Consider the following 24761-nt stretch of genomic DNA (forward strand, 5'->3'; position numbering starts at 1 on the left):
GAATATGTTGGGGCCGGCAGGGTGGCATAGTGGGTAAAAGCCGCCATCTGCATTACAGGCATCCCATGTGGGTGCTGGTTCGAGTCCTGGCTGCTCTGCTTCCCATCCAGCTCTCTGCTATGGCCTGGGAGAGCAGTGGAAGATGACCCAAGTCCTTGGGCCCCTGAGAGCAGTGGAAGATGACTCAAGTCCTTGGGCCCCTGCACCTGAGTGGGAGGCCAGAAAGAAGCTCCTGGCTCTGGCCGATGCAGCCATCTGGGAAGTGAACCAGCAGATGAAAGACCTCTCTCTCTCTCTCTCTCTCTCTCTCTCTCTCTCTTTGAATGCCTCTGCCTCTCTGTAATGCTGCCTTTCAAATAAATAAGTAAATCTTCTAAAAAAAAAAAGAATATGTTTATAGTCCTGATCACTTAACTGCTTTACCAGTGGTGTCTCCTGTCTACTTCTGAGTTTTTGATTCAGTTTTTAATCTTTAGTTTCAGTTCATTGTTTAATCATTGTTTCCTTGAGGTACCATAGTTTTCCTTCTTTTTTTTTTAAGCACTTTCAGATCAATACTAAATCCTGATTGACATGTGATGTAAAATACAAGTGTGTCTATGTGACTGTGCCCCATTGCGCAGGTGCCTTCACAGCTTTGGTCTCAACTTAATGCTTACATTGGCTTAACTTTGCATTTTGATGATTGATGAATCTACACTGACACGTCATTATTTCCCAGAGTCCTTAGTTCACATTAGGTTCCACTTTTGTGCTGTCCATTGTCTGGGTCTGTACATACGTGTGATGACAGTTGTATCATTACATTGCATTAGCATTCAGAGTAGTTTCCCTACTCTGAAAGTCGCCTGTGGTCTGTGTGTCCAATCCTCCTTTCCCCGAGCCCCTGAGAACTGGTGGTCTTTTTGCTGACTGTGTAGTTTGCTCTTTGCGTAGCATCATTTAGTTGGAGTCATGCAGTATAGAGCCTTTCAGCTTGGCTTCCTTCACTTAATATGCAGATAAGTTTCTCCCAGGTCTTCACGTCTTTTTGTGGCATGAGAGCCAATTTATTTTTGGTACTGAATAGTACTGCATCTTCCAGGGTGTGCCCCATTGATTAATCACGCATGTATTGAAGGACGTATTCATTGTCCCCAAGTTCTAACAATTATGAAGGAAGCTGATATAGACATTCACTGCTATGAATGTCTTTCTAGATACTACTTCTGCTGCACCCCACAAATTTTGATAAGTTATCATTTCATTTTCATTTAGTTCAAAAATATGTTAAAACTTCTCTCAAGACTTTTTTGACACTTGTGTTACTCAGAAATGTGTTGTGTAATTGCCTTAGCATTTTGGGACTTTCTAGTTTTCTTTTGATACTGATTTATAGTTTTAATTCCATTGTAGTCTGAGAGCAAACATTGCACATAGTCTGTTCTTTTTAAATTGGTTGTGTTTCATGGCTTAAATGTTGGTGAATGTTCTTCTCGAGAAGAATGTGTATTCTGATATTCGCTGAAGATGTTGTTCAGTTGAACTGTGTCTTGGCCAGTTTTCTGCCTGCTGAATGTTATCTGTTCTGGTAGGAAGGATATGGGAATTTCCACTAGGACAGTGGATTCATCCTTTCTCATCAGTTGTTGTGTCCTGGTTTTCATGCTCCATTACTTGGTGCATGCACATGAGGGTTGGTTTTGTATTCTTGGGGAATTGATCCTTTATTGTTATGTTATAACTTCCTTTGTGCCTCGTAAGTTTCCTTGCTGTGCGATCTGTCCTGTGAAATTACTATAGCTACTCGAGTTCTCTTTTGATTAGTGTTAGCATATCTTTCTTCATCAGCTTGCTTTTTCCTATCTGTTTTGATATTTAAAGTAGATTTCTTCTATATAGTATATAATTGGATTTTGTGTTTTATTTCACTATGACAATCTCTTTTAGTTGCATTTATATCATTGATGGTTAAAGTGATTAATGATATAGTTGAATTACTAACATATTTGTTACTGCATTTTTTAGTTGCCTTTGTTTTTTATCCCTATTTTTGTTTTTTTACACCTTCCCACTTTTTATTTTTACAAATTTAGTTATTTGAAAGGCAGAGTTACAGAGAGATGGCTAGGAGGGGGAAAGAAAGATCTTCCGTCCGCTGGTTCACTCTCCAAATGGCTGCAACAGCTGGGGCTGGGCCAGGCCGAAGCCAGGAGCCAGGAGTTTCTTCTAGGTCTCCCATGTGGATGCAGGCACTCAAGCACTTGGGCCGTTTTTGGCTACTTTCTCAGGCTCATCAGCAGGGAGCTGGATCGGAAGTGAAAGAATAGGGAGTCCAACTGGCACTCATATGGGATGCTGACACCCCAGGCAGAGGTTTAATCTGCTTTGCCACATCACTGCCCCCACTCTTTTAAAAAAGATTGATTTATTTCCCACTTTTTAAAAAAGATTTATTTATTTAGTTAGTTAGTTATTGGAAAGGCAAATTTACAGAGGGTTGAGGGTATGGGGGGAGAGATCTTATATCTGCTGGTTCATTCCCCAAATGGCCACTATGGCCGGGACTGGGTCAGGCCCATCCACGTCTTCCACGTGGGTGGCAGGGGCCAAAGCACTATGTGCTGTCATCTGCTACTTTCCCTGTAGCATCAGCAGGGAGCTGGACCAAAAGTGGAGCAGCCGGCATTCATGTGTGTGGCTGGCCTGAGAGGTGGCAGCTTAAGCCACTTGCCACGATGCCAGCCCCCACTTTTCCACTTTGTGTATGTGTGTGTGTGTGTGTGTGTTTTGACAGATAGAGTTAGACAGTGAGAGAGAGAGACAGAGACAAAGATCTTCCTTCCGTTGGTTCACCCCCCAAATGGCTGCTACGGCTGGCGCTGCGCCGATCTGAAACCAGGAGCCAGGTGCTTCTTCCTGGTTTCTCATGCAGGTGCAGGGGTTCAAGCACTTGGGCCATCCTCCACTGCCCTCCTGGGCCACAGCAGAGAGCTGGACTGGAAGAGGAACAACCGGGACTAGAACCTGGCGCCCATATGGGATGCCGGCGCCGCAGGCAGAGGATTAACCAAGTGAGCCACGGCGCCAGCCCCATGTTTGTATTTTTTTTTAATTGAGCACTGCTTATTACTTAATTTCCTTTTGTCGCTAAGCTTGTACTTTCGTTTGTTTTTGGACAGGCAGAGTGGACAGTGAGAGAGAGAGACAGAGAGAAAGGTCTTCCTTTTGCCGTTGGTTTACCCTCCAATGGCCGCCGAGGCCGGCGCACCACGCTGATCAGATGGCAGGAGCCAGGTGCTTCTCCTGGTCTCCCATGGGGTGCAGGGCCCAAGCACTTGGGCCATCCTCCACTGCACTCCCTGGCCACAGCAGAGAGCTGGCCTGGAAGAGGGGCAACCGGGACAGAATCCGGCGTCCCGACCGGGACTAGAACCTGGTGTGCCGGTGCCGCAAGGCGGAGGATTAGCCTAGTGAGCCGCGCCGCCAGCCACTAAGCTTGTACTTCTTTTTTCATTTTTTAGTGCCTGGGAGTTTGCAATATGTGTATACCAAGTACTCTTTCAAATACCACAGTACCACTTCATGGGTCATAAGAACACCTTATAATAACAAAATGATCCCTCTTCCACCATGGTGTATCTTTTACTATCGTCTTTCACTTTGCTTATATGTAAGCATAGATAGGCATACACAAATGAATGTCTTGTTGCTGTTGTTACTTTAAACAGCTGTTGTTACTTTAAACAGCTGTTGTGTATTAAATCAATTAAGAATAAGATGGGGCTGTCACTGTGGCATAGTTGGTAAAGCTGCCACCTGCAGTGCTGCCATCCCATATGGGCACTGGTTCGACTCCCAGCTGCTCCACTTCTGAACCAGCTCTCTGCTATGGCCTGGGAAAGCAATGGAAGATGGCCCAAGTTCTTGGGCCCCTGCACCTGCGTGGGAGACCCAGAAGCAGCTCCTGGCTCCTGGCTTTGGGTCGGCCCAGCTCTGGCCTTTGCGGGAGTGAACCAGTGGATGGAAGACTCTCTCTCTCTCTCTCTCTCTCTCTCCCCCTCCCTCCCTCTCTGTAACTCTGCCTTTCAAATAAATCTTTAACAAAAATAAGAGAAATAAAAGTTTGTATTGGACCTCTACTTACTCTTTCGCCAATGTTCTTCTTTTCTTATGTAAATCCGAGTTTCTGAGTCTTACTGTGTTCTTCCCCCCTGTGTTTTAACTCTCAGAAGAACTTCTTTTAACATTTCTTGGAAAACAGCTCTATTTAATAGAGTCCTCTGCATATTAGTTTTTGAAAAATTTCTGGTCTGATAATTCCAACATCCCTGTAATAGTGAGCCTGATTCTGATGCTTATCCAGCCTTTTCAAACTGTGTTTCTTGCCTTTCAGTGTGTTTTGTAGGTTTTTTTTTTTCTTGATAGCCAGACTGATTTACTGTGCAAAAAAATGGTCTAAAGGGCCATCAGTAATGCAGTGGTGAGTGTGGAGGCAGGGGAAGCAGTCTGAAATCCTGTGACTGGTTCTCAGTCTTGTCCTGAGCCGTACCTGGTTACGGGCAACTTTACATGTGCTTCTCATCCTGTCCTTTTAGGTGGGATGGGATGGCTAACGTGGCCCGGAGTTGGCCATTTTCCTTCCTCCACATGGAAGGATAGAGACAGCTGTGGTTGGTTGGGTATTTCCTTTCCCTTAGGACAGTAGGGCTCTGATAATGGCCCCTGCTCACTGGGTTCTCGTTAAGTAAGTTTTTCCTGAGGACAGACTTTGCTAAGAGGAACAGAATGTGCCACTGTATTTCCATATGGTTCCATTTTCCCTCTCTCTGCTGGAAGCAGGAGGGAATTCTTCTCTGATACTCATTGTAACAACCTGGTAGAGCCCCCAGATAAAACTCAATGCCCCTCTAGAGCTGCTAAATCTCAGAATTTTCCATGCTGCTCACGATTAATCAGTTATAGTTTTCTACCTCGGCACTGGTTCCCTCGGCTGTTTCAGTCTTTGAGTTTCTTCTCCAGTGAGTTGTGGTGCTCTGAGTGTGGCCCTGCAGTCCTGGGGACAGTGGTTTGCCTGTGGTCTCACTTCTCTTGTGGACCTAAACATAATTGTTTATGTTTTCAGTTTGTTCAGCTTTTTACTTGTTGTCATGATGGCTTATGTGCTAGATCAGAAACTGGAAATCGTCCTCCTTGGTTTATTTTGGGCAAGTTTTGTGTATGGTGTGAGGCAAGGAGTCCATCTTTGTGGGAGGCAGGGCCTGTCTCCCACAACATGGCGTCGAGAGGAAGTACAAGAATGCGGAATTGAACGTTACAGAACATGGCTGCTAGAAGTTGCAGGAGCTGATCCAACCTCTGATTGGAAGAGAACGGCACGCTTAGCGCGTGGACAGAGACCTGATTGGTGTGATGACTGCAGGAACGCCAGCAGGGCACGGATTGGTGGGAGAGGACTATAAAGGGGGAATAGAGCCGGCACAGTTCGTTCGTTCGCTCCTTTTTTCTTCTCTTTACTTGCTCTTGCTTTACTGTAATAAAAACCCTACTGAAGGGGGATCAACAGCGTCCGGTGTCGTTCATCCGCGGGCGGAGGAGCCACACATCTTCATTGCTTTTCATGTGGATATCCAATCGTCCCAGCACTGTCAGTTCTAGGAACTGTTCTGTTCTCCTTTGTGTTGTCCTGGTGCCTGTGAAAATAATCAATTTCTGAATTTGAGACTTTATTTGTCTATTGTCTGTTCTATTCCACTGATCAGTGTGTCCATCCCTACGCCAGAACTGCAACATCTTAGAGATTTGAGTAGTTTTCAAATTGGGAATTGTTTTTCAGTTTTGTTTTTCTTAGTCAAGATTTTTTTGGTTTGTTGGTTGGTTTGTTAGCTCTTCTCAGTCTCTTGAATTTTATTATGAATTTTAGGGTCAGTTTGTTTTTACAAGGAAGAGGCTAGAATTTTATTGAACTTACTTCCTTTTGTAAGTAGTAATAGCATTCTAAATATTTACTTGGAGTAATTTTTGATTTTGTATTCTTTTTGAAAAGCCAGCAAGATTCCTTTCTCTTCAGGGTGCGCCAAGATAATTTAAAGATACTGTCACTATCTTCAGTTTTAACTATTAGATAGTTTTTTCCCCCACAAATGCTAAGGAGCACACCAAGATCATTTTGTTTTTCCTGTTTGTGTTTACCAAGCAGTAGTTTTTCTTTTCTATGTTGTAAAAGACTGAGATGCTCCCTAATGAGAGACCAGGTATGTAGAGGTTTATACTAGAAAAACTGGCAACAGTTTGAGTAAAACAGCAGAGTCTGCCTAGAACTCCCGTACTTCCAAGGATGTAATTTCACAGTGCTGTAATGCGCTCAAGTAAAAATCTACTACTTACTTACTATGTTGGTGACAGAGCTGTTTTCTAGAAAATTTGCCTTAAGAATAATTTCTAAAATATTAATGGTCTAGTAATCAGAATGTTAAACATGACTAGTTTGAGTGAAATGGAATGTACTGAAATTTCTGAAATTAATGTAGGATGAAGGAAGTATCCTGTTCACTAACGAGCTCAGTAAATATTGGTTGACTAAAGGAATGAATGAAAAGAAGCCCCTACATGAATCACTGCTTTTAAAGCCTAGGCCCCTACCTTAAGGATGATTCTAGTTAATCCCTCAATTCTAAAGGATAAATCTGGCATTCAGGGTGGATTGTTTTTCAGTGTTTTCAATTTTCTTAAAGGATAACTGGAGAGTCTCACATTTTTACAGTGTTTATGTCATGGTTGGTGCCGATGTCCCATTTTCTTCTTGTTTACGAGAAGTTGAAAATCCACAGAATCAATTGAGATGCAGTCAAGAAATGGAGCCTGTTATAACATGTGATAAAAAATTTCGTACTCAATTTTACATTGACTGGTGCAAAATTTCATTGGTGAGTTTTTGTTTTATTTTGCTTTTGTAAATGTAATTAGGATTGATGTGGCTGAAGATAATATTCGACTAAAACCTGAATTGCTTTTAGGAACAAATCCTGGGTTTACTTTGTTAACTGCAATTGACTTCCTTTGCGTTTAAGGATTTGCTAAATTCGTTGACAGTGCATCCATTTAGGAAAGAGTATCTCCACTTTTGTACTTTCTCTACCCTTGATTAGTTGCTGGGACTGGATTAGCTTGGCAGGTGGTCCAAATGAGCCCCTTGGACACCCAGGTGGCTGTTAAATCAGCACGGATAATAGAGTCCATGTGATAGCGCAGAACGTCTCTTCTTACCTAGGCTACAGCTACCGTACTTGGGAAGGAGAGAATGGAGAGCAATAATAAATCTGAAAGCAAGGCAGCATCATGCTGTGGTCCCGTGTCCTGGAAACTCAAACTGTAGGGAAGGTTAAAGGGATAAGAAACGATTCCAAGTGAGGAAAGTTAAAGTCTTACCCACAGCCTTAAGAATAAATTCATAAACATTAAATATTTCTTTCTAAATCACTTTTTAATTTGCATGCTAAAAATGTAAGATTTCCTACAAATTATATGTTAAAAGTTTATGTGTAGACTTATTTTATATTAAATGTCTAAATACAATATTTTGATTCTGCTATCTGAAAGGAAAGTTGTTTTAATTGTTTAAATGATCTTCAGCTTTAACTTCTGTCGACTAGGATTGGTGTTCAGTGAATTAGATCCTAGTTTAAAGTTGACATTTGAACAAAGTTATTGACTCAGAGACAAAACTGTCACCATCTTTGTCTTGGAGCAGCCACTTGCAGATGGCTTTCCGGGATCCAGTAGTGAGGAACTTAAGTACTCACGGTGCAACACTCGGCACCCCTTGTGGCCTTTTGCCCTGGACTCTTCACATCCATAGCATCTGAGAAGAATAATGCTCTTTTTTTGCCTTCTTAAATCAAGTAAAATCATTAACTTGTTGTGGTTTATGTACCTTGTAGGTAATTGTCGAATTTCAAAGCTCACTGTTTCAGTCATGGTAGTGATGGTACAAGGGGGCAGAAGACCACGCAACTGCAGTCATAACTCAGTCACAGCTGCAGTCCTCTCTCCACCGTCAGCAGGTGGCAGACCCTGACACTCCCGCTTACTTAGGGTTGTCCCTTAAAATGAGTGTATGTTTAGTAGCATGATCTAACCTCTGAAAGATTAAAAATGACTTATCTTTGAAGGCTGTGGTTTATATGGTAAGGCCTTATAAATGGAAAGGTTGAGGGTCTTCAGTTTTCATTTTACATGTATGTGTTTATATGCCACCTCTTACCACAAGATTTGAGGGGGCTTAAATAAAAGAGTTGCACAATAAACATAAATAAAATATGAAAGAAGTGGAAAATGAGGACTTAAACTTCATAGAACTAATCATAATAAGCATAAGGTCATGATTGACAATATACCTCTTAATGTTTAGGATTAAAAAGGAAATTCACCAGATGTTTAGTTCTCGCCCTTAAAAGAGTCAGAGTATCACTTCTTTGGCAGAAAATAAAATTCTTACTGGCTTGTATCATTAACAGAATTATTCAAGTGGTGTCTTTGGAAGAAGATATTCAGTAATGTCATAAAGGTTTCTCCCAAGTATTATTTTTAATAGCAAATAGAGTAACCAATAACAAATTTTGCATGACTACTTTTTTAGTGTCCTTTGAAAAAACCTTAGCATAATTTCATGTAGCTCAGTGAAAGCATACTAATATGGAAGCAAATTAATATAGAGTATGTGCTGTGTGTGTTCTTTGATGCAAGGATAGAATTTAGAAAAAACTATGGCATTGAATGGGTTCTATATTCCTTACACTGTTTTTCCTAAAAATTACTTCTGTTAGCTGGATGCCAGAAGTATCAAGGACAATGCATTTGGAAATTGTCCCTCATGTTTTACTTTTTCTCTTTCCCTGATCCTAAAATCCCTGCCTCCTTACCTGGCTACCAGCCAGTCCAAGATTTGTTTAATTTCTGCACCAGCGGTCTGTCGCTGGAGAACGGAATGTGTATACAGAAGTGTGAAGGAATCCGCTTTGGAGGAAGGAAACTGGAAGGAGCAGCTACACACACATGTGCACACGCACGGTGTGGATGTGGTGTTGGAAGGACTTAGAAGTAGGTGAAGAGAGAGCCTTTCCAACTTTCGTTCCTCTTCTAACTCTAGAAAATCATTGCAAATTTAGGGGGATGAAGTCCTTGGAGAGGATGACTTTTTTAAAGCGTTTGTCAAGGAATAGTTTGCTGTGTCTAGATACTAAATTCTCAATGTTTACAAATGGCTAATTTGATGTGTAACTGTCTTCCTTTGTATCAGGTTGATAAAACTAAGCAAGTGTCCACCTATCAGGAAGTGATTCGTGGAGAGGGGATTTTACCTGATGGTGGAGAATACAAACCCCCTTCTGACTCTTTGAAAAGCAGAGACTATTACACGGATTTCCTCATTACCCTGGCTGTGCCCTCGGCAGTAGCACTGGTCCTTTTCCTAATACTTGCTTATATCATGTGCTGCCGACGGGAAGGAGTGTGAGTACTTTAAACCACTAATAAGAAATTAGAGGGCCTGCTAAGATAACAACGTAGAGGATTTCATTAAAAGCAAAGTTTCATTTAGTTCATAAAGCACTTTATAAATGAATTGAAATTGTGTTCAAGTCAAACTGCAGTGTTTTATTTCTGTAAAGTGAATTAAAATAGTTTTGAGTCTAGTAAATCAAATTAGGGTATATAATTACTTTATTCAAAAATTATTAAGACTAGATACAACTTCATGCTGGCAAGACAGTCCCAAGAATAATTGGCACTAGATATTTTGGTCAGCCAAGCCATCTTCTGTGAGCAGAAACTGGAATCTACTGACATAGTAATTGCATTTTAAATAAATAAATAGTCTTAGTTTGAGCAGAAGCGATGGTCAGAATTCTTCTTGAAATTGTTCTGCTGTCAAACAGGGTAGCACAACATAAGTGTTTAAAATATATTAAAAATAACATAGGAGTAAATTAATGAAAAGATGGTATAATTTGAGAAATGAGACTTCCCAGACAGTACTTTCAGGACATCTGTGTCCATTAAGGTACTCTCCTGAGATTATCTGAAGTCAGAGTAACAAAGCAAAGGATAAAAAATAATAATAAAGCAGCAAGTAACAAACTCTTCCATTTTTATATGTAGCTTGATTTTGTTTGGCCATGGAATTTATTGCAGCCAAGAGCCTGATTCTCAGTCTCCATCTTTTTTTCATTTTTCTGTGTGTGTCTCATCAGTATTTCATCGCTGTTTGTATACTCATCCAAGCAATGTCATCACCCTGGTGGCAAATGCTGCCTGGTTGCATCTAATAGTAACAATGTCAGCATTTCCACATCATGCAAGATCCCATGAGCATAGAGTCTTAATGTTCCAAATATCAATGCTATTATTTAATTCATAAATTTTGTTTTGTTTCTAGGGAAAAGAGAAACATGCAAACACCAGAGTAAGTGTCTTCTTTCCTGTTATTTTCTTTGTCATTTTTTTTCGCTTCTCAGTTGCCCATCATGCTATGTACATGTGTGTGTCCTGCTTTTCTTCCATTCGTCATCTTTCATAGTTTATTTTATAGACGTGAAAGCTGCTTCTAAATAGAGATGTTGAGGAGGGAAGGAACCAGAACTAAAAAGGGCTTTAAAACAAAGACTACTTAGGTTAAAAAATTCAGCCTAAAATATTTTAGATTCAGAACATTAACTTGCCATTTATATTATGTGATTTCCCAATCTTCATTTCTGTAAACCAGAGAACAGATGAAAAGATCTTTCACACACGTTTTCCTGAATCTACAATAATAACCTATCATAAAATGAAAATTCTGTGAGTATTGGTAAATGCCCCCACCAGAAGCAATAATAAAAAAGCCATGGATAGTTTTATCCTAACCACAGAAAATAAATAGAAAACTAGTTACTTAGGGCCATCATAGTGAAACAGTGTTCACGGCTCAGTTTAATGTGAGACTTGTGTATTTTAAAAATCAGTTTATAATTTTGATTTGGTAGGTTAAAAGAATGTAAGATTTCTGTCTTTCTGAGATCATTTGTAGTAGAATGCCCATAGTACCAAAGTGTCTTGTTATTTTAAAAGAAAAAAAATTGCATGACTTTTTCTAATTGATGACCTTTATAAAGGGCTAATATGTGATTTTGAATGTATGTTGTTTTATTTGTTTTTGACCTAGCATTCAACTGGTCCATCACAGTGCTATTCAGAAATCTACCAAGGAGCTCCGGGATATGTCCAAGAATAGAGAAATAGCATGGCCCCTGTCAACGCTTCCTGTGTTCCACCCCGTAACTGGGGAAGTCATACCTCCTCTGCACACAGACAACTATGACAGCACGAACATGCCGTTGATGCAGACGCAGCAGTGAGTATCCTGTGGAGCCATCAGCGTTAATATTCACGCACGCGCATCTTTCCTGACGTCTGTAAAGACCACAGCTCTTGGTGGTTGTTGCTTTTGTTTGTTTGTTTAAAACTGGGACAGAAAATACCAAAAGGATGTTGATAGTGTAGATTTCCAACTCTACTTTCTTGGCGTTGGTAATAAGCTATGTTTGCTCCCAGATGAGTGAGGAGAAGAGTAGCAGATCCTAAAGCATGACAGATTGATTAATTTTTGTAACTTTTTAGTTACACAGATCTGTATAATCTGAATCTTTTGCCTCTGGATAAAGGACTTTTAGGGTGTGAATGTGTGTGTGTGAGGAATTTGCATGTATGCCAGAACAGATACTTCCCATTTGTATTTTATCAGTGCACATCTTCAGTGCTAGCGGGGCTGGGGTCAGAGAGCCAGGAGGGCACTCCATCACCAGTGCCCGAGGGAAGGGTGTGGAGGAAACTTTCAGTCTTTCTTGAAGCGCACTGTAGGGGCCTCAACGTTGGGTCTTGACCTTCAGGAATGGTGGGTAAAACTTTATTCTTAAGTGTGTGGCTCCTTTTTTTTTCTTAACTGTGTGTTAAAATGAATTGAATTCAGTTACCCCCAAGTCCTAGAATTCACAAGTTTGCTTTGGAGGTTCTCTACTTTCACTTCAATTTTGTGGGTGGAGTGGATATGCCAAAGAAAGAAAGAAAACAAAACAAAAAATCTTTCTCTCTCCCTTCTTTTCTTTCTCGCACACCCTTTAAGATATGATTTAAAAAGTAAACATGTATTGATTAAAAGTTTATCTGGGAACCATTCTGGGTACTTACTCCTCTTGAGAATGTTTGTTTTGTAACCAAGTAAAATGCATGTGGCCATTTGAAGATTAAAAAGTAATGAATGTGTAACAGTAACACTAGATAAATTTGTCCAGAATACTTTGGCAGTATAGAGGTATTATGAATATTTTCCTAAAGTTCTCTAATACCAGTTATGTAGAAATGTATAGGCTAAGGTATGTTTTGTCTGTGTACCTGTACATATATGTGCGTGTTTAAGTAATTATTTGAGGTTCTTCTAAGAGTAGCAAGGATTGCCTGTATTTTAATTGTTTGAAGTGGTCCCTTGGCCTAGTGGTTAAGCTGCTAGTTGGGATACTTGTATCTTAGATCAGAATGCCTGAGTCTAGTTCCCAGCTCTGGCCACTTTCTGACTGTGGCTTCCCACCAGTGTGGACTATGGGAGACAGTGTAATTGGGTTCCTGCCACCCATGTGGGAAACTTAGAGTTCCCAGCCCTGGCTTCAACCTGGTCTAGCCCTGGCCATTGTGGGCATTTAGGGAATGAACCAGTGGCTGAGAGTCCTCTCTGTCTTGCCCTCTCTCTCTTTCTGTGTCTCTCACTGCCTTTCAAATAAATGAATAAAAGCCTACCAGTTTTTTTTTTTTTTGAGTTTTAGAAATACTAATGTAACTGAGATATATTGAAGTTTCACAAAATTTATTTTTCCTGAAGGAAAAGAGTGGGTTTCTGTGCTTTTGTAGGTCGGTAGCTTATCCAATATGGGTCATCATAAAACCCGGGTCCTTAGAGGGCTACACTGATGAGAAGAAGTGGTACATGTTAGCAAATACTGTAATAATTCACAGTTTCTTAATCTCTCCTGCCTTTGCTAGATGAAAATTATGAATAGACTTATAATTCATTTTTAAAATGAAAAGCTTTTATACCTATTAAGATGAATATTTCTTATATATCCTAAAATGTCAGTAAAATATTGAAAAATTGCTTCAAAATAAAATGGCCAAGTACACTTGGAAAACAGGTTTTGTTTGCTTTTCAAACCAGGAGAGTTCTCAGACAGTTTAGTGTATTGATGTACTTGGGGAATTTGAGAAAAGAGCAGAGTAATCTTCAAAGAACAGAGTTTGGGAAATTCTTCCAGTGACAAAATACAATGTTACAAAAGTTTAGCACACAAAACTAGCATGATGAGTAGGAGAACTTGAATATGTTTTTAAATCAGTTTATCACTGGTAAAATTTAAGGGAGAAACTTTTTCTAACTATATATTGAGAATAACTGCTTAAAATTATTCTGATTCCCTGCAGTTAGAATTTTGCAACATTGCTACATAAATGCAAGCAAAATAAAATTTCCTGTTTAGTCTACATCCAAGTATATCTTCCTGGTCCTTCTGTGAGCCCATCACGACTGTCATTATGTTGATCAGATCTCTCTATTTGCAAATGTAATAGCTTATTACATCGAGCTTGCAACAATTTCAACATATATGTATTTTTAAGTCCAGAAAACCTTCATGTGATTCAGATTTCTACTAATGGGAAAGCTCCATTAACGGGCACTTCTATATAAATAGGGACAGAGATAATTGATGATGTTCCGTGATTATTAGGAGCCTCTGTGGGATCATCAAGTACGTCTGACTCATCAGAGGAAAATTAAATTACATTCGGTGTAGTTTCAGCGTTGAGTGTATATTATCTTTCTTTTATTCTTGGAAATGGATAATATGCGCATGGTCTCTATGGTAACTCCCTATAAGCCAGAATATGTCATTAACCTCATTTTCCAACCATGCCAGATAATAGGGAATTTATTGTGTCAGGTTCATCACAGCTGTCCTTATGCAAATTCAACTTTTACTCTTTACCTGAAAAATGGCCATGTTTTTAAAGTTTCATTTCAGCACCAACAAGACACACATAAATATTTTGGTCATTTGAATGCAATTGAATTCTCAAGATTAAAATGAGATATATTTGATGAGGCATTATTGTACTTGATAACCAGGTATAAGCTTGGATAATGCTGCCTTGTACTTATTAATTAACCTTTTTCTAGAAAGGCATACTTTTCATCTTTACATATGTGTACCAAGTATACTAATCTTATCATCATAAACAGTTGGGCTAACTACTAGATGTCATGTTTATTCTTCAGACTTGACACCAGAAATCCAAGAATTAGTGTGGCTAAAGATTTATGTTGTCTTACGCAAGCAAGACTCATGGACACAGGAAGCTTTCTTTCAAAGCTGGATAGAAACTACTTTGGTCTTTGAAACTTCAGAGCAGTTGTGTAAGGAGGGGCTGCCAGTTACGCATTCCACAGTGATAATTTCTTCTTTGCTGGAATGCTTCACAGGGCTCCGGATTGGCACCACAAATTATCTAGTTAAAAAATGTTTTGAAGATAATACATATGAGATATTGATAAGAAACAAAGCTAAATTAGGTCAGAAGTGAGATGAGATGATTCGCCTGTCCTGATTTGCAGTCAGGGGGAAATAGCTTGCCCACTCACCCCAGGGACCCTGATCCTGGTTACCAGCAGTGGGAAGTTGGAGACAACAGAATGGACAGCTGGGGTCAAACTTGGGGTCTTCCCATGGTCCCAGAAAAGAGGGGACTCATCTTGTACAGTGCTCCTTTTGCTTTTCAAATTCAGACACTGCACAAACAGCTGATTAAAATTATCCTCCCAGTGTAGAATGTAAGGTCAGTTCAGTTTGATCTTTGCTTATCTATTTATTCTTTAATAATTTTTTTTTTTTTTTGACAGGCAGAGTGGAAAGTGAGAGAGAGAGACAGAGAGAAAGGTCTTCCTTTGCCGTTGGTTCACCCTCCAATGGCCGCTGCAGCCGGCGCGCTGTGGCCAGCGCACCGCGCTGATCCGAAGGCAGGAGCCAGGTGCTCATCCTGGTCTCCCATGGGGTGCAGGGCCCAAGCACCTGGGCCATCCTCCACTGCACTCCCGGGCCACAGCAGAGAGCTGGCCTGGAAGAGGGGCAACCGGGACAGAATCCGGCACCCCAACTGGGACTAGAACCCGGTGTGCTGGCGCCACAGGCAGAGGATTAGCCTATTGAGCCGCGGTGCCGGCCTTATTCTTTAATAAACTTTCTGTTTTGGAACACTTTTCGAGGCAGGAGAGTTACATAGATAATACAGGGAATCAGACACCGCTCCACGACTTCTCATGAACATCTTGCATGGTCCTTTTGCCACAAGGAAGGCCCCAGTGTGGGTTCTATACTGTTTGCTCCACTTCAGCCTTTCTTAGATTTCACTCTTTTTCCAACTAACGCTCCTTTTCTGCTCCAGAATTCTGTCTAGGACACGGCAAGCATCAGGTTTCCTGGGTCCCCCCGGTGCACGTCCCTCCCGTGAGCTGGGCAGCCCTAGCCAGGTGTCCTGCTGGCAGTGCCCACTCCCTTTGGCCAGTCGGCTTTCTGTTTGCTGCACCTTCCTCATCTGTGTTGCCAGGGAGTAGGTGCTGCCATTAATAGTTGGAAAGATTTTCTCCTCACTAGGCAGTCCCTTTACTTATTGCAGTCCACTTCTGGAAATCACAGTATAAACTAATCCTTAAACTGGCTTTCCCCAAAGAATAGTCATTGGGACTGGGGCTTATGGCGGTGAACAAAGTCTTCTCAGGAATTAACATCAGAAATCTGTTACAGATTTGAGTAACATCCTTCAAAGATAAACCTTTGAAATAACCTAAAGCGGGAAAAATAAATTCCAGGTCGTTTAGATCCTCAGAGGAGCACTGTGGGAGAATGTAGCCTAAATGGTCACAAGCACATTGCCCGTGGGAGTCCCCCTGCGGCTGGCACAGCCCAGACCTGCTGGAGTCCTGGGTTTGAAGCACCTGATCATGGCAGAGCAAGAAGAAGTTTGGCAATTGCTGATTTTGTTCCTGATTTGAGGATTAAAGGGAGATCCAGAGCCTCTGGTATTTCTGGGGGCAGTGGGGATGGGTTGTTTTTCCCACTTCTGCCCGAGTCGCCCGGGGGTCTGTGTGAACGTGGGAAGCAGCAGCAGTCTCTGCACATCAGACGTTTGGGCCGTTGGTGGGTCTGTGCTTCTCAGCCACGGGACTTTGTTCCTTGTTTTTTTCTTTTGCACTTCCTTAAACTCCCTGGGCGAAATGGTGTGGAGAAGTGAGAGCTTAGAGCTGTGATTAGAGAACAGTGCCTGAAAGGGGCAGAAAAACACCCACACTGGAAAAGCTGACAGCAAGCGAGAATTGGTAGTCACTTTGCCATTTGATGCTTTGGGAAAGGGGCATTGACCGGAGGCTCCCAAACATTCCATTCTCTAGAAATAATTTATTAAATTCGTAATGAACTGCAGTGCTTTGAGGGAGATAATCTGCCTGTTTTATTCTTTTCTTACAACAACTTCAGTACCAGTTGATCTTTCCCGAGTAGGAGGCATCTTCAGGAAGGACCCTTGTGTTATGCATAACAAGGAGAAGCGCCCCACACATTTTCCAGGAAGATTTTAATTGGCTATAAAAATTTTCCTTATTCATTATACTAAACATAATACCTAATCCAGGATAATTGGGTGTTCTTCAAAAAACAGGAGGTACGTTGTACTTAATCTGTTGCAAATGAACAAATATAAAAGTAGAATTAAGACTTCTAATTAAAGACAGTAACTAGTTATTTTTGCTTTTATTGACGTATTTTTGTGTTTGCCCTCCCTTTGGGAATACATGAGAACCGACTTTCTAGTCAAGCTCCATAAATAAACAATTAAGTTTGAATAGAAACTACTATCAGTTGAAGGGAATGTGTCAGCGGACCTGGATAATGATTTCTTGTTGACAAGAATTTCCAAGCAGTCAGGGATTTTTCAGAGCCATTGACTTAAAACAAAAATAAAAAACAAACAAACAATTAACCTTTAATGTAGTGAGTAGACACTGCAAATGATAGGTGCAGTATTACTTGATATGTTTTGGTTCTATAGGTTCATATTCTGTTTAAAGCTGTGAGAAGCTTGCTTTTGGCTTACACAAGCAGGGGAAAAAGTTATAAGCAATGGAATTCTCTTTTCTCCTTTTGATTTCCTGTAGAATACCACATTGCTTTTATTTAAAATTACAGTTTAGAAATTGTAAATGAGGGTGATGTTTCCAATTTCTTTGGGAACTTCTGTCTCCATCCTTGTTCCAAATTATGGCCTGATCCCTTAGTAAAAATAATTGGAGGTCCAACTCAGCATTTTACAGAAAAAAAAAAGAAAAAAAGGTGTGGAGCATTCAAGGTTTGAGAAATATAAATTTTGCTGAAATAATTGGGAAATTGCAAAACATATTATTATTTCTTATTGTTAAATGACTGCATACTAATTTAAAAAAGAAACGTTTTATATTCCACGTAACTAAAGTCTTTTTTTTTTTCAAGTCTGGCACAGATTGTGTAGCTTTTCTGCAAACCACTTTGCTATTGAGTCTTTCAGTAGCAAAATAATCAGATGATAATCATCAACCTTACTCCTAGAATTACTCTACAGGGTATCTAAGAATGGCAAATTACCTTGATATGGTCATACAAATAGCAAGTAATTGTATACTCCCCCCAAATCACTTATTTATTACTTTGCAGGTTATTACCTTTGCTTTCTTAAAGAAAGAAGTTTGTACAGTGACTAATTTACACAGTTTCCTATTTAAGTGCCTGTAATTAATGGTAATAAAATTAGAAAATAATTAATGCTAATAATTCAGAGAATTATAGTTTTCTTAAATTTCTAAATAATGCGGTTTACACATAATAACCTTTCAGTTGGTCCATTAATAACGTAATTATCCTGAGTAGTGTATGACCATAAAGGCCCTTTCTCTGAAGGATTACGGGGCCTTTTTTGAAGTCGACCCCCACTCTCCCGCATAATTGCCTGTAGCAGCCTGCTTTTACAGGGTGATGGAAATACTCCCACTTTCTCCTGCATTTCTGAGTCTTGACTGTAGTGCAGTTAGTTGTAGGCATTTTTCCAGTTTGCCTGAAGCAGAGCTCTTACGAAGGTGCCTCCCTTCAACTCTTGAATGGAATACACAACTCCAGATATGCCCATCATAGATACTCTAGAATGCTAACACTCAAAAGCAGAGCTGTGTATGCACACCTTGGAGACTGAAGGGGGCGTTCAATCTCAACATATTTTTGGTTGGGCACGTTTTTGTACACTTAAGCACTTTTGACATAACTCTTCTAAAGTTTCCATTGGAATTGCAGGAAGTGTATGTGCATTGTTCAAACTTACCCATCTGGGACAAGCACTACGGATACTTTTGAATTCCCAAGGCAATACAAGGCACACAGTCTCATTCCGGTGCAACTTCCCCACATTTGTTGCTAGTTTGTGTGTGGTGCTTTCTCAGCCAACCATTGTTCTTCACCTCGACAAGGCCACATGATTGAGAAAGTTTAGCAGTGTAGCAGGAAAGGAAGCTGGAGCCTAGAGGGCTTGGCTTGACCTTGGTCAGAGGTTTTCAAGCTGTATCTCTTAGAGGGTAAATTGGGAGGACAAGTAGAGGTCCCCATTGCCTCATCCAAAGGGGTTTCTTGATCTAAGAGAGATTTTCAAAAAATCTGTGCCTTTGTTTACCAGCCCCTGCCCATGTCTGAACTCTTGACAGTTCTGTGTTTTCCTTGTTCTCTTGGCTGTTTGTGGTTTGTCAAAGCATGTTAATTCCACCTGCTAATACACTAGATAGAGATAGAGATGACAGGGAAAGGGGTGCTGCTTGTGTGTGCTGTGTGCATGTCTACAGAGTAGGCGCCGGGTCAGTGTATGTACACTAGACCCAAATCAGTTGCACCTCAGTAGTTCAAATAAAACACATCCTTTCACCATATCTGAAATGTCCATGTAATTGCATTTCCACTTTGGTAATAAAAATGTTTCCTTTTCCATATTTCCTTTAAATCTAGAACTTATTTCATCTTTTTGGTTTATAAATTCATCTGTTTGCATAAACAAAACCAATATGAATAAGTACATTGTGTGAAATAGTAAAACAAGAAGCAAACCAAAATAAATACTCCCTTAGACTACAAAAGGAATAAATAAGACTAATCATTAATAGTGAAAAAGAGTGTAGTCTTTGGGATAAATTATTATATAACTGTCTCAAATTGAATTAGGATTGATTTTGACATTTCCTTAGTAGTATCTTTAAAATGGACCTGAAAAAAATTTTAAAATCGCTCAAAGATATTAGCTATAGATTGAGTTTAAACAGTGTTTAACTAGCACTCAGTGTTTCCTGCTGCAGATTGTTGAATTTGAAACATAATATTTTCCTGTCTGAAATGATTCAAATCAGTGGTTTTCAGTTTCTGTTTCTTGGGGATTTCTTAGAAATGTCTAGCAGCCAGCATATGGGGCAGAGGAAGTTAAGCTGGCAGGATTCCTAGCTTCCTTGTGTCGATCCAGGCAACCTCCGGTTTGTCTCTTGTGCATCAGAATTCTGCTTAGGATTGCGATTAAGAGGAATTTCAGTGCTGAAGAGAAACAAAAAAACTTTGAAAATCCCTGGCTTGTATCAAATCTTACTGACAGCTGCAGGCTGACTCCTAGAGTTTCTTCTGCAAAAAAAAACCTGAAATGTGTATTTCCATAAACTAATTTTAATATCAAAATTTGAAACTGAGTTTATCTCCTTGTTAATGAAGACCTATGTACTATGTGAGTCTTTAAGGATCTTCACTATTGCATGTATTCATTTAAGAACATTGCATGCTTACCATTGGAGCTACTACACAAAATGGGATGAGTCTCCCTCCTAAGGCATTTTAGAGCAATTAAATATGATGTATAGAGAAGTGCAGTGACAGCATGTGAATGAGAGCGCGTGCTAAATGTTAACCCAATTGGGACACGCTTTGAGAGTGAGGCAGCGTAGAAGGTGGGGTTCTTGAGCTGTATTGCTTTTTAAGTTGAAAATAATGTTAAAAGTTTAAATAACATTCCTTGTGAGAATGTTTATAAGAGTAACATATATCCACTGTAGCAAGTTTTGAGTTGAGTTTGCAAAGCCAGATGGAAGCTGGTTGGGTGAAGGACAGGGCAGCAGCTGTGGTGGTCGGTGGTAGTGTTTCGTGCAAACAAGGCCACTCCGTGTAGGGACCAGATACATAAAAGAATTTTTAGACCCCACTAAGAAACCTGAAATTTAACTTGTGGATAGGTATAAGGAAACACTGAAACTAGTGTTATCTGGCTGATGTAATCAGACTTGTGTCCTGAAGATAATTCTGCAAAAATGTGCAGATCAGAATGTAAGGGAGCAAGAATGTGAATGAGGAAATAAATTAGACCAGTTGCAGGGAACCAAGTGAGAAACCAAGTTAGTAATGGAAACTTCAACCAAGTTAGCAATGGAAAAGGGGAAGAAGGGGACAGATTGAAATGTAGTTGAGGAGAAATGTTGAAAGTTCCTGAGTGATGGACTGTGGGGATTCAGGGAGAGGGAATGTTGAAGATGCTAACTACGTTTTGACTTAGAGTAAGCTTGAGTAGGTGGCCAGTGCCATTCCCTGGCAGGAGGTTAAAAGAGCCAAGGTGTGGGATAGTGAATGACCTGAATCCAAAGGATTTCAAGGTGTGGACACAAGCTCTGGCTGGGATCCTTGTATTCATTCTTTATCCACCTACCCCCAGCTACATGACCGTAGACCTCCAGGCCTCTATCCTGTAATTCCTGCCTGTTAGGGTTGTTAGAGGTAGTTTAAGGGGTATAGCATGTAGAGGGCATATAGTTTAAATGTGAGGATGTGAGGTACTTTAAAACAGAGCATGTGGTAAGAATTCCATGAATGTCATAGAATGTTATGCATCATATTATATTATATGCTGTTATTCTATATCCTACATTATAAGCTCAGTTTCCTCCTCTGAAAACTCATGATGGGAGGAGGGCGCTGGATTATGTGATCGGGGTCCATCTCCTGGTACAGTTTTTCGTTCTGATATGTCTGTTTTTGTGTTCACATTTGTGTACGCAAACATAGTTTTACTCAAAAATGTCCATCATTTCTAGGAACTTGCCACATCAGACTCAGATTCCCCAACAGCAGACTACAGGTGAGTATGAAAAATAACCAGTTGCTGTTTATACATAAAGTTAATAGATTAGAAGGTGATTAAGACACTATATAATTTATTAAGCTATAGCTTCACCAAGTAAGACAAAACAATTGTGTCATCCCTTTGTCAGACTTGGAATCTCATCATAATAGATTATTGCATAGGTTAGCATCAGAGTGATGAACACAGGGTGCATAATCGTGGAGCAAAGCATCCGTGCAGGTTGTGTGTAATTAAGGGGGCTGAATGCAGTTCCCTTCCCTCACTGCTCCTTACTCTTCCCTTGGTCTGCAAGATTCTTGGCTTGGATGCACCCAGCAATTGTCTCAGTCAGTGGGCGCCTTGAGGCTGGCTCTGACAAAAGGAAACCATTGTGACTGATCACTCAGTCTTCAGGGCAATAAATGAGAAGTGGTTGGCCTGGTAAAAAGCTGTTATCACCTGACCTGTGGGACAACAAGATGGCGGCCAGTTCTCCCAGCACTACTGTTTCCCCAAGACTTGCTTTCTTCAAGTTTATTTCTTTCAAGTGTCCCTAAACATTTTCCACAGCCAATTATTTCATTCATCTCAGTGCTGAGTAGATAACTTATTCATGATTGTCTTCTAATTAGTGGTTGATTCCTAGTTCTAATTGCCAGGCAACCAGTAATGCTTTTGTAACTCTTTTGGATAAGCAAGAGAAGTCTTAAAAATGTAAGTTGGGAGTGGAATTCGAAGTCTGAATAGTGGCATTGTGGCAGGGAAGCCATTAAGTAAGTCTCTGAAAAACCTCAGGCACAGGTAGAAATGTATTGGATGTTTTCATTGAAAATGATCTTCTCTATTACTGCTTTCGGGAATTTAAGGAGATTTTCGTTTGACAACTTTTCAAAGATTTGAGGCAAGTATACAGCGTTTTCCATCACATCTTAATTATAAGACAGCGTTTGTCAGAGATTTTCTTTCCCCACAGTTTTGGTTACTTGTTGGCATTAAACGATAACGTGTTTCAGCAAGACTATTCAGCATATCGTTGTGGTAGTGGTACTTTGTAAGCATTCAGAAGATTAAGGAAGGAACAGATTTTCTTATAAATATTTGTCACCCAAAAAGAAAAAAAGTAAATGAATCCTTACTACCACTGATTTCATGGCTACTTTTCTAAAAGGGGAAAGAATTTAAAAGAATATTTCTATAATGGAAAGGTAGAATGTCTTCCTCATCACCCTCGTCCACCTCCATCTCTTCTGTGATTTCTGTCTTTGGATTCTTCATTGTTTCAGGCACAGAATGAATAAAAGGGAGGTAATTTGTAGAAAAATAGTAAATATTTATTTTGTGTATTAAAAAAAATCGGGATTTCACTTATTTACCCATTAGGGGAGATAGGAAACTTTAGTAGATATTAGTAGGGATGATATTATTTACTTGTTCAATCTAATTTCCCGAACTATCTTTTTCTAAAACAGGTTTTGGGGAGCAAGTATTTTACTTAGTCTAGAAAGCTTTGAGCTTTTTTAGTTAACATGATAGCCTGTTACCTCTTGTTTTCTCTGTTTTTCTGCAATTTGGATCATACTGTTGACTACAGTGCACTATCTCCCCTTGGTTGTTTCATCATTGTATTATCAGTGAGTCTCCAGGTATCTAAGTGCTGAACGCAAAGAGCCCTCCAGCTTTTTTTTGTTTTTTTGGTAATTTTGAACCCTGCTCCTGCCTCTGACCCATTTAACACTGAGTAGGTCTCACCCCCTGCAGAGAGGAGCTAAGTGGGCAGTTACATTCTTTATGCCCATTCCCATGCCACATATCCAAATGAAAAAAAACGTTTGTTTCTCAATTTTTAAATTACTCTGTTCTGTCTGCAAATGTGTGGATTTGGTGCTGTGTATGTATCTTCTTGGGTACAACAGCTCTTGTGTTCTTCCAGTCCTGCCAAGAGGCAGCCACATTTGTGCACGATTAGCATGAAAGAACAACGGCGTTTCCCGAGTCCTCAAAGCGCTGTGCTGGTGTCACCGCTTTATGAAGATAGCTGAGGCACAGAGCGGGCCTCTTACATGGCAGATGATTTTATTTGTAACTACCTGTATGGAATTCAGCAGAGGAGAGTGCTTTTTTGAAGTTTGCTTTATTAAGTTGGTTGTTTTCTTTTTAAATTCTCAACAGAAGTTTAAAAATGAGCCAGCTGCTAGTGTTGTATGCCCAGACTTGAGCACTAGCCAGGATAATAGAGCCGTTAAAAGCTGACAATAGCCCTACCTTTTGGACGAGGCCCAAGCCATTAGATTTGATGCCCCTTCAGGTTTTCACATTTTCTCTACCCTTCCAGCCCACATGATATTTTTTAAAAGCCACGATTAAAATGTACAGTCAAATATCCCGCAGTCAAGCTCTTTCTTTTTGTTTATTGTAGGAGGAACTTGCAGACCGTACCTTTTGAGAAATACAAAACATTATAGCTTAGTCCAAGAAGGAGAGGACTCATTTAGAACTTTCCCTTTGTTTCTTTTGTCCTTTTAAAAACTAAATGCAGAGCAACAAGGCATTGTAACTATTATAAATTACGTTTAGGAAGGTAGAAAGTTTCTCCTTGCAATAATTTGTTTGCTCAAAATCTAACCGCATTCATGCCCTAACTAACTCATGCCTGTATTTGTTCTTACACATTGCAGGTAAATGGTATTCCTGAAGAGAGAAAACTGACTGAAGCAATGAATTTATAATCAGACAAAACAGCAGTTATATCTTACCTCTTTTCTCTTCCAATAATGCATGAGCTTTCCTGGCATATGGTGTGCATGTTGACAGTATTAAATGTGTACCAAATAATACAACATGGCTTTCATTTTACTAATATTATTTTTTTGTACTTAAAGCATTTTTGACAATTTGTAAAACATTGATGACTTTATATTTGTTACAATAAAAGTGATCTTTAAAATAAATATTATTAATGAACCCTAATGTCTGGTGACAGTTACTTCAGGAAAGTATTTGATTGCCTCCTGTTTGTGGAAATCTTTCAGTCGCTAGGAAGAAGTTCTTGCATTCATCCTTATTCAGCAAGATTTTTTTAAGTGCTGCCTTTTAATGTTCTGAATGTCTACACATCTGTGTTCCAAGGGTACAACCCATTTAAATAATACTTTAACTCTTGAGGCCTGAGAAGCCATTGGTTTTATATAGCACTTCTTGGAGTGGATTGTAGGGTGGACCTCATTTTATGGATGTAAAACTGAAGACACCCAGTTCATGCTGGGCAGCCCAGGTTCCAAACCCACTTGACTTTACATGTTTGGTCTTAGCAAGCCAAAAGCTGCTACACAAGTGACTTGAATTAGCTCCAGAACCTGTGTCCTCTCCGATAACTCCTGTGTTCAAGACTTAGCAGAGTTCCTCATAGAGAGAAATTCCAACAGGTCTGCTCCATGGATTCTGTTGGATCAATGTAACCATCTGGTCATCTGGCAGGGCAGCTTCCTTAACAGGACAAG

At 40.0% G+C, this 24761-nt stretch overlaps 1 protein-coding gene across 20 annotated transcripts in view; it reads left to right on the forward strand.

Moving 5' to 3' along the window:
* Positions 1 to 24225, forward strand: part of SGCE (sarcoglycan epsilon) — a 70213-nt gene extending 45988 nt beyond the window's left edge. For 6 of the 20 annotated variants that reach the window (XM_089315758.1, XM_017344312.4, XM_017344315.4 and 3 more), the window contains 7 exons: positions 6743 to 6905; positions 9278 to 9489; positions 10415 to 10441; positions 11180 to 11368; positions 21236 to 21279; positions 22131 to 22165; positions 23940 to 24225. In XM_089315758.1, the coding sequence (XP_089171884.1) occupies positions 6743 to 6905; positions 9278 to 9489; positions 10415 to 10441; positions 11180 to 11368; positions 21236 to 21279; positions 22131 to 22165; positions 23940 to 23990 (721 nt within the window). In that variant the 3' untranslated portion in view covers positions 23991 to 24225. The remainder of the gene's footprint in view (positions 1 to 6742; positions 6906 to 9277; positions 9490 to 10414; positions 10442 to 11179; positions 11369 to 21235; positions 21280 to 22130; positions 22166 to 23939) is intronic. The other 14 variants (XM_089315760.1, XM_070059428.2, XM_070059433.2 and 11 more) reach the window with 3 other exon arrangements.
* The last annotated feature ends 536 nt before the right edge of the window (positions 24226 to 24761 follow it).

The sequence above is a fragment of the Oryctolagus cuniculus genome, chromosome 16, assembly GCF_051225735.1.
Source record: "Oryctolagus cuniculus isolate XC-2025 breed Fujian yellow rabbit chromosome 16, ASM5122573v1, whole genome shotgun sequence".
Classification (NCBI taxonomy): Eukaryota; Metazoa; Chordata; class Mammalia; order Lagomorpha; family Leporidae; genus Oryctolagus; species Oryctolagus cuniculus.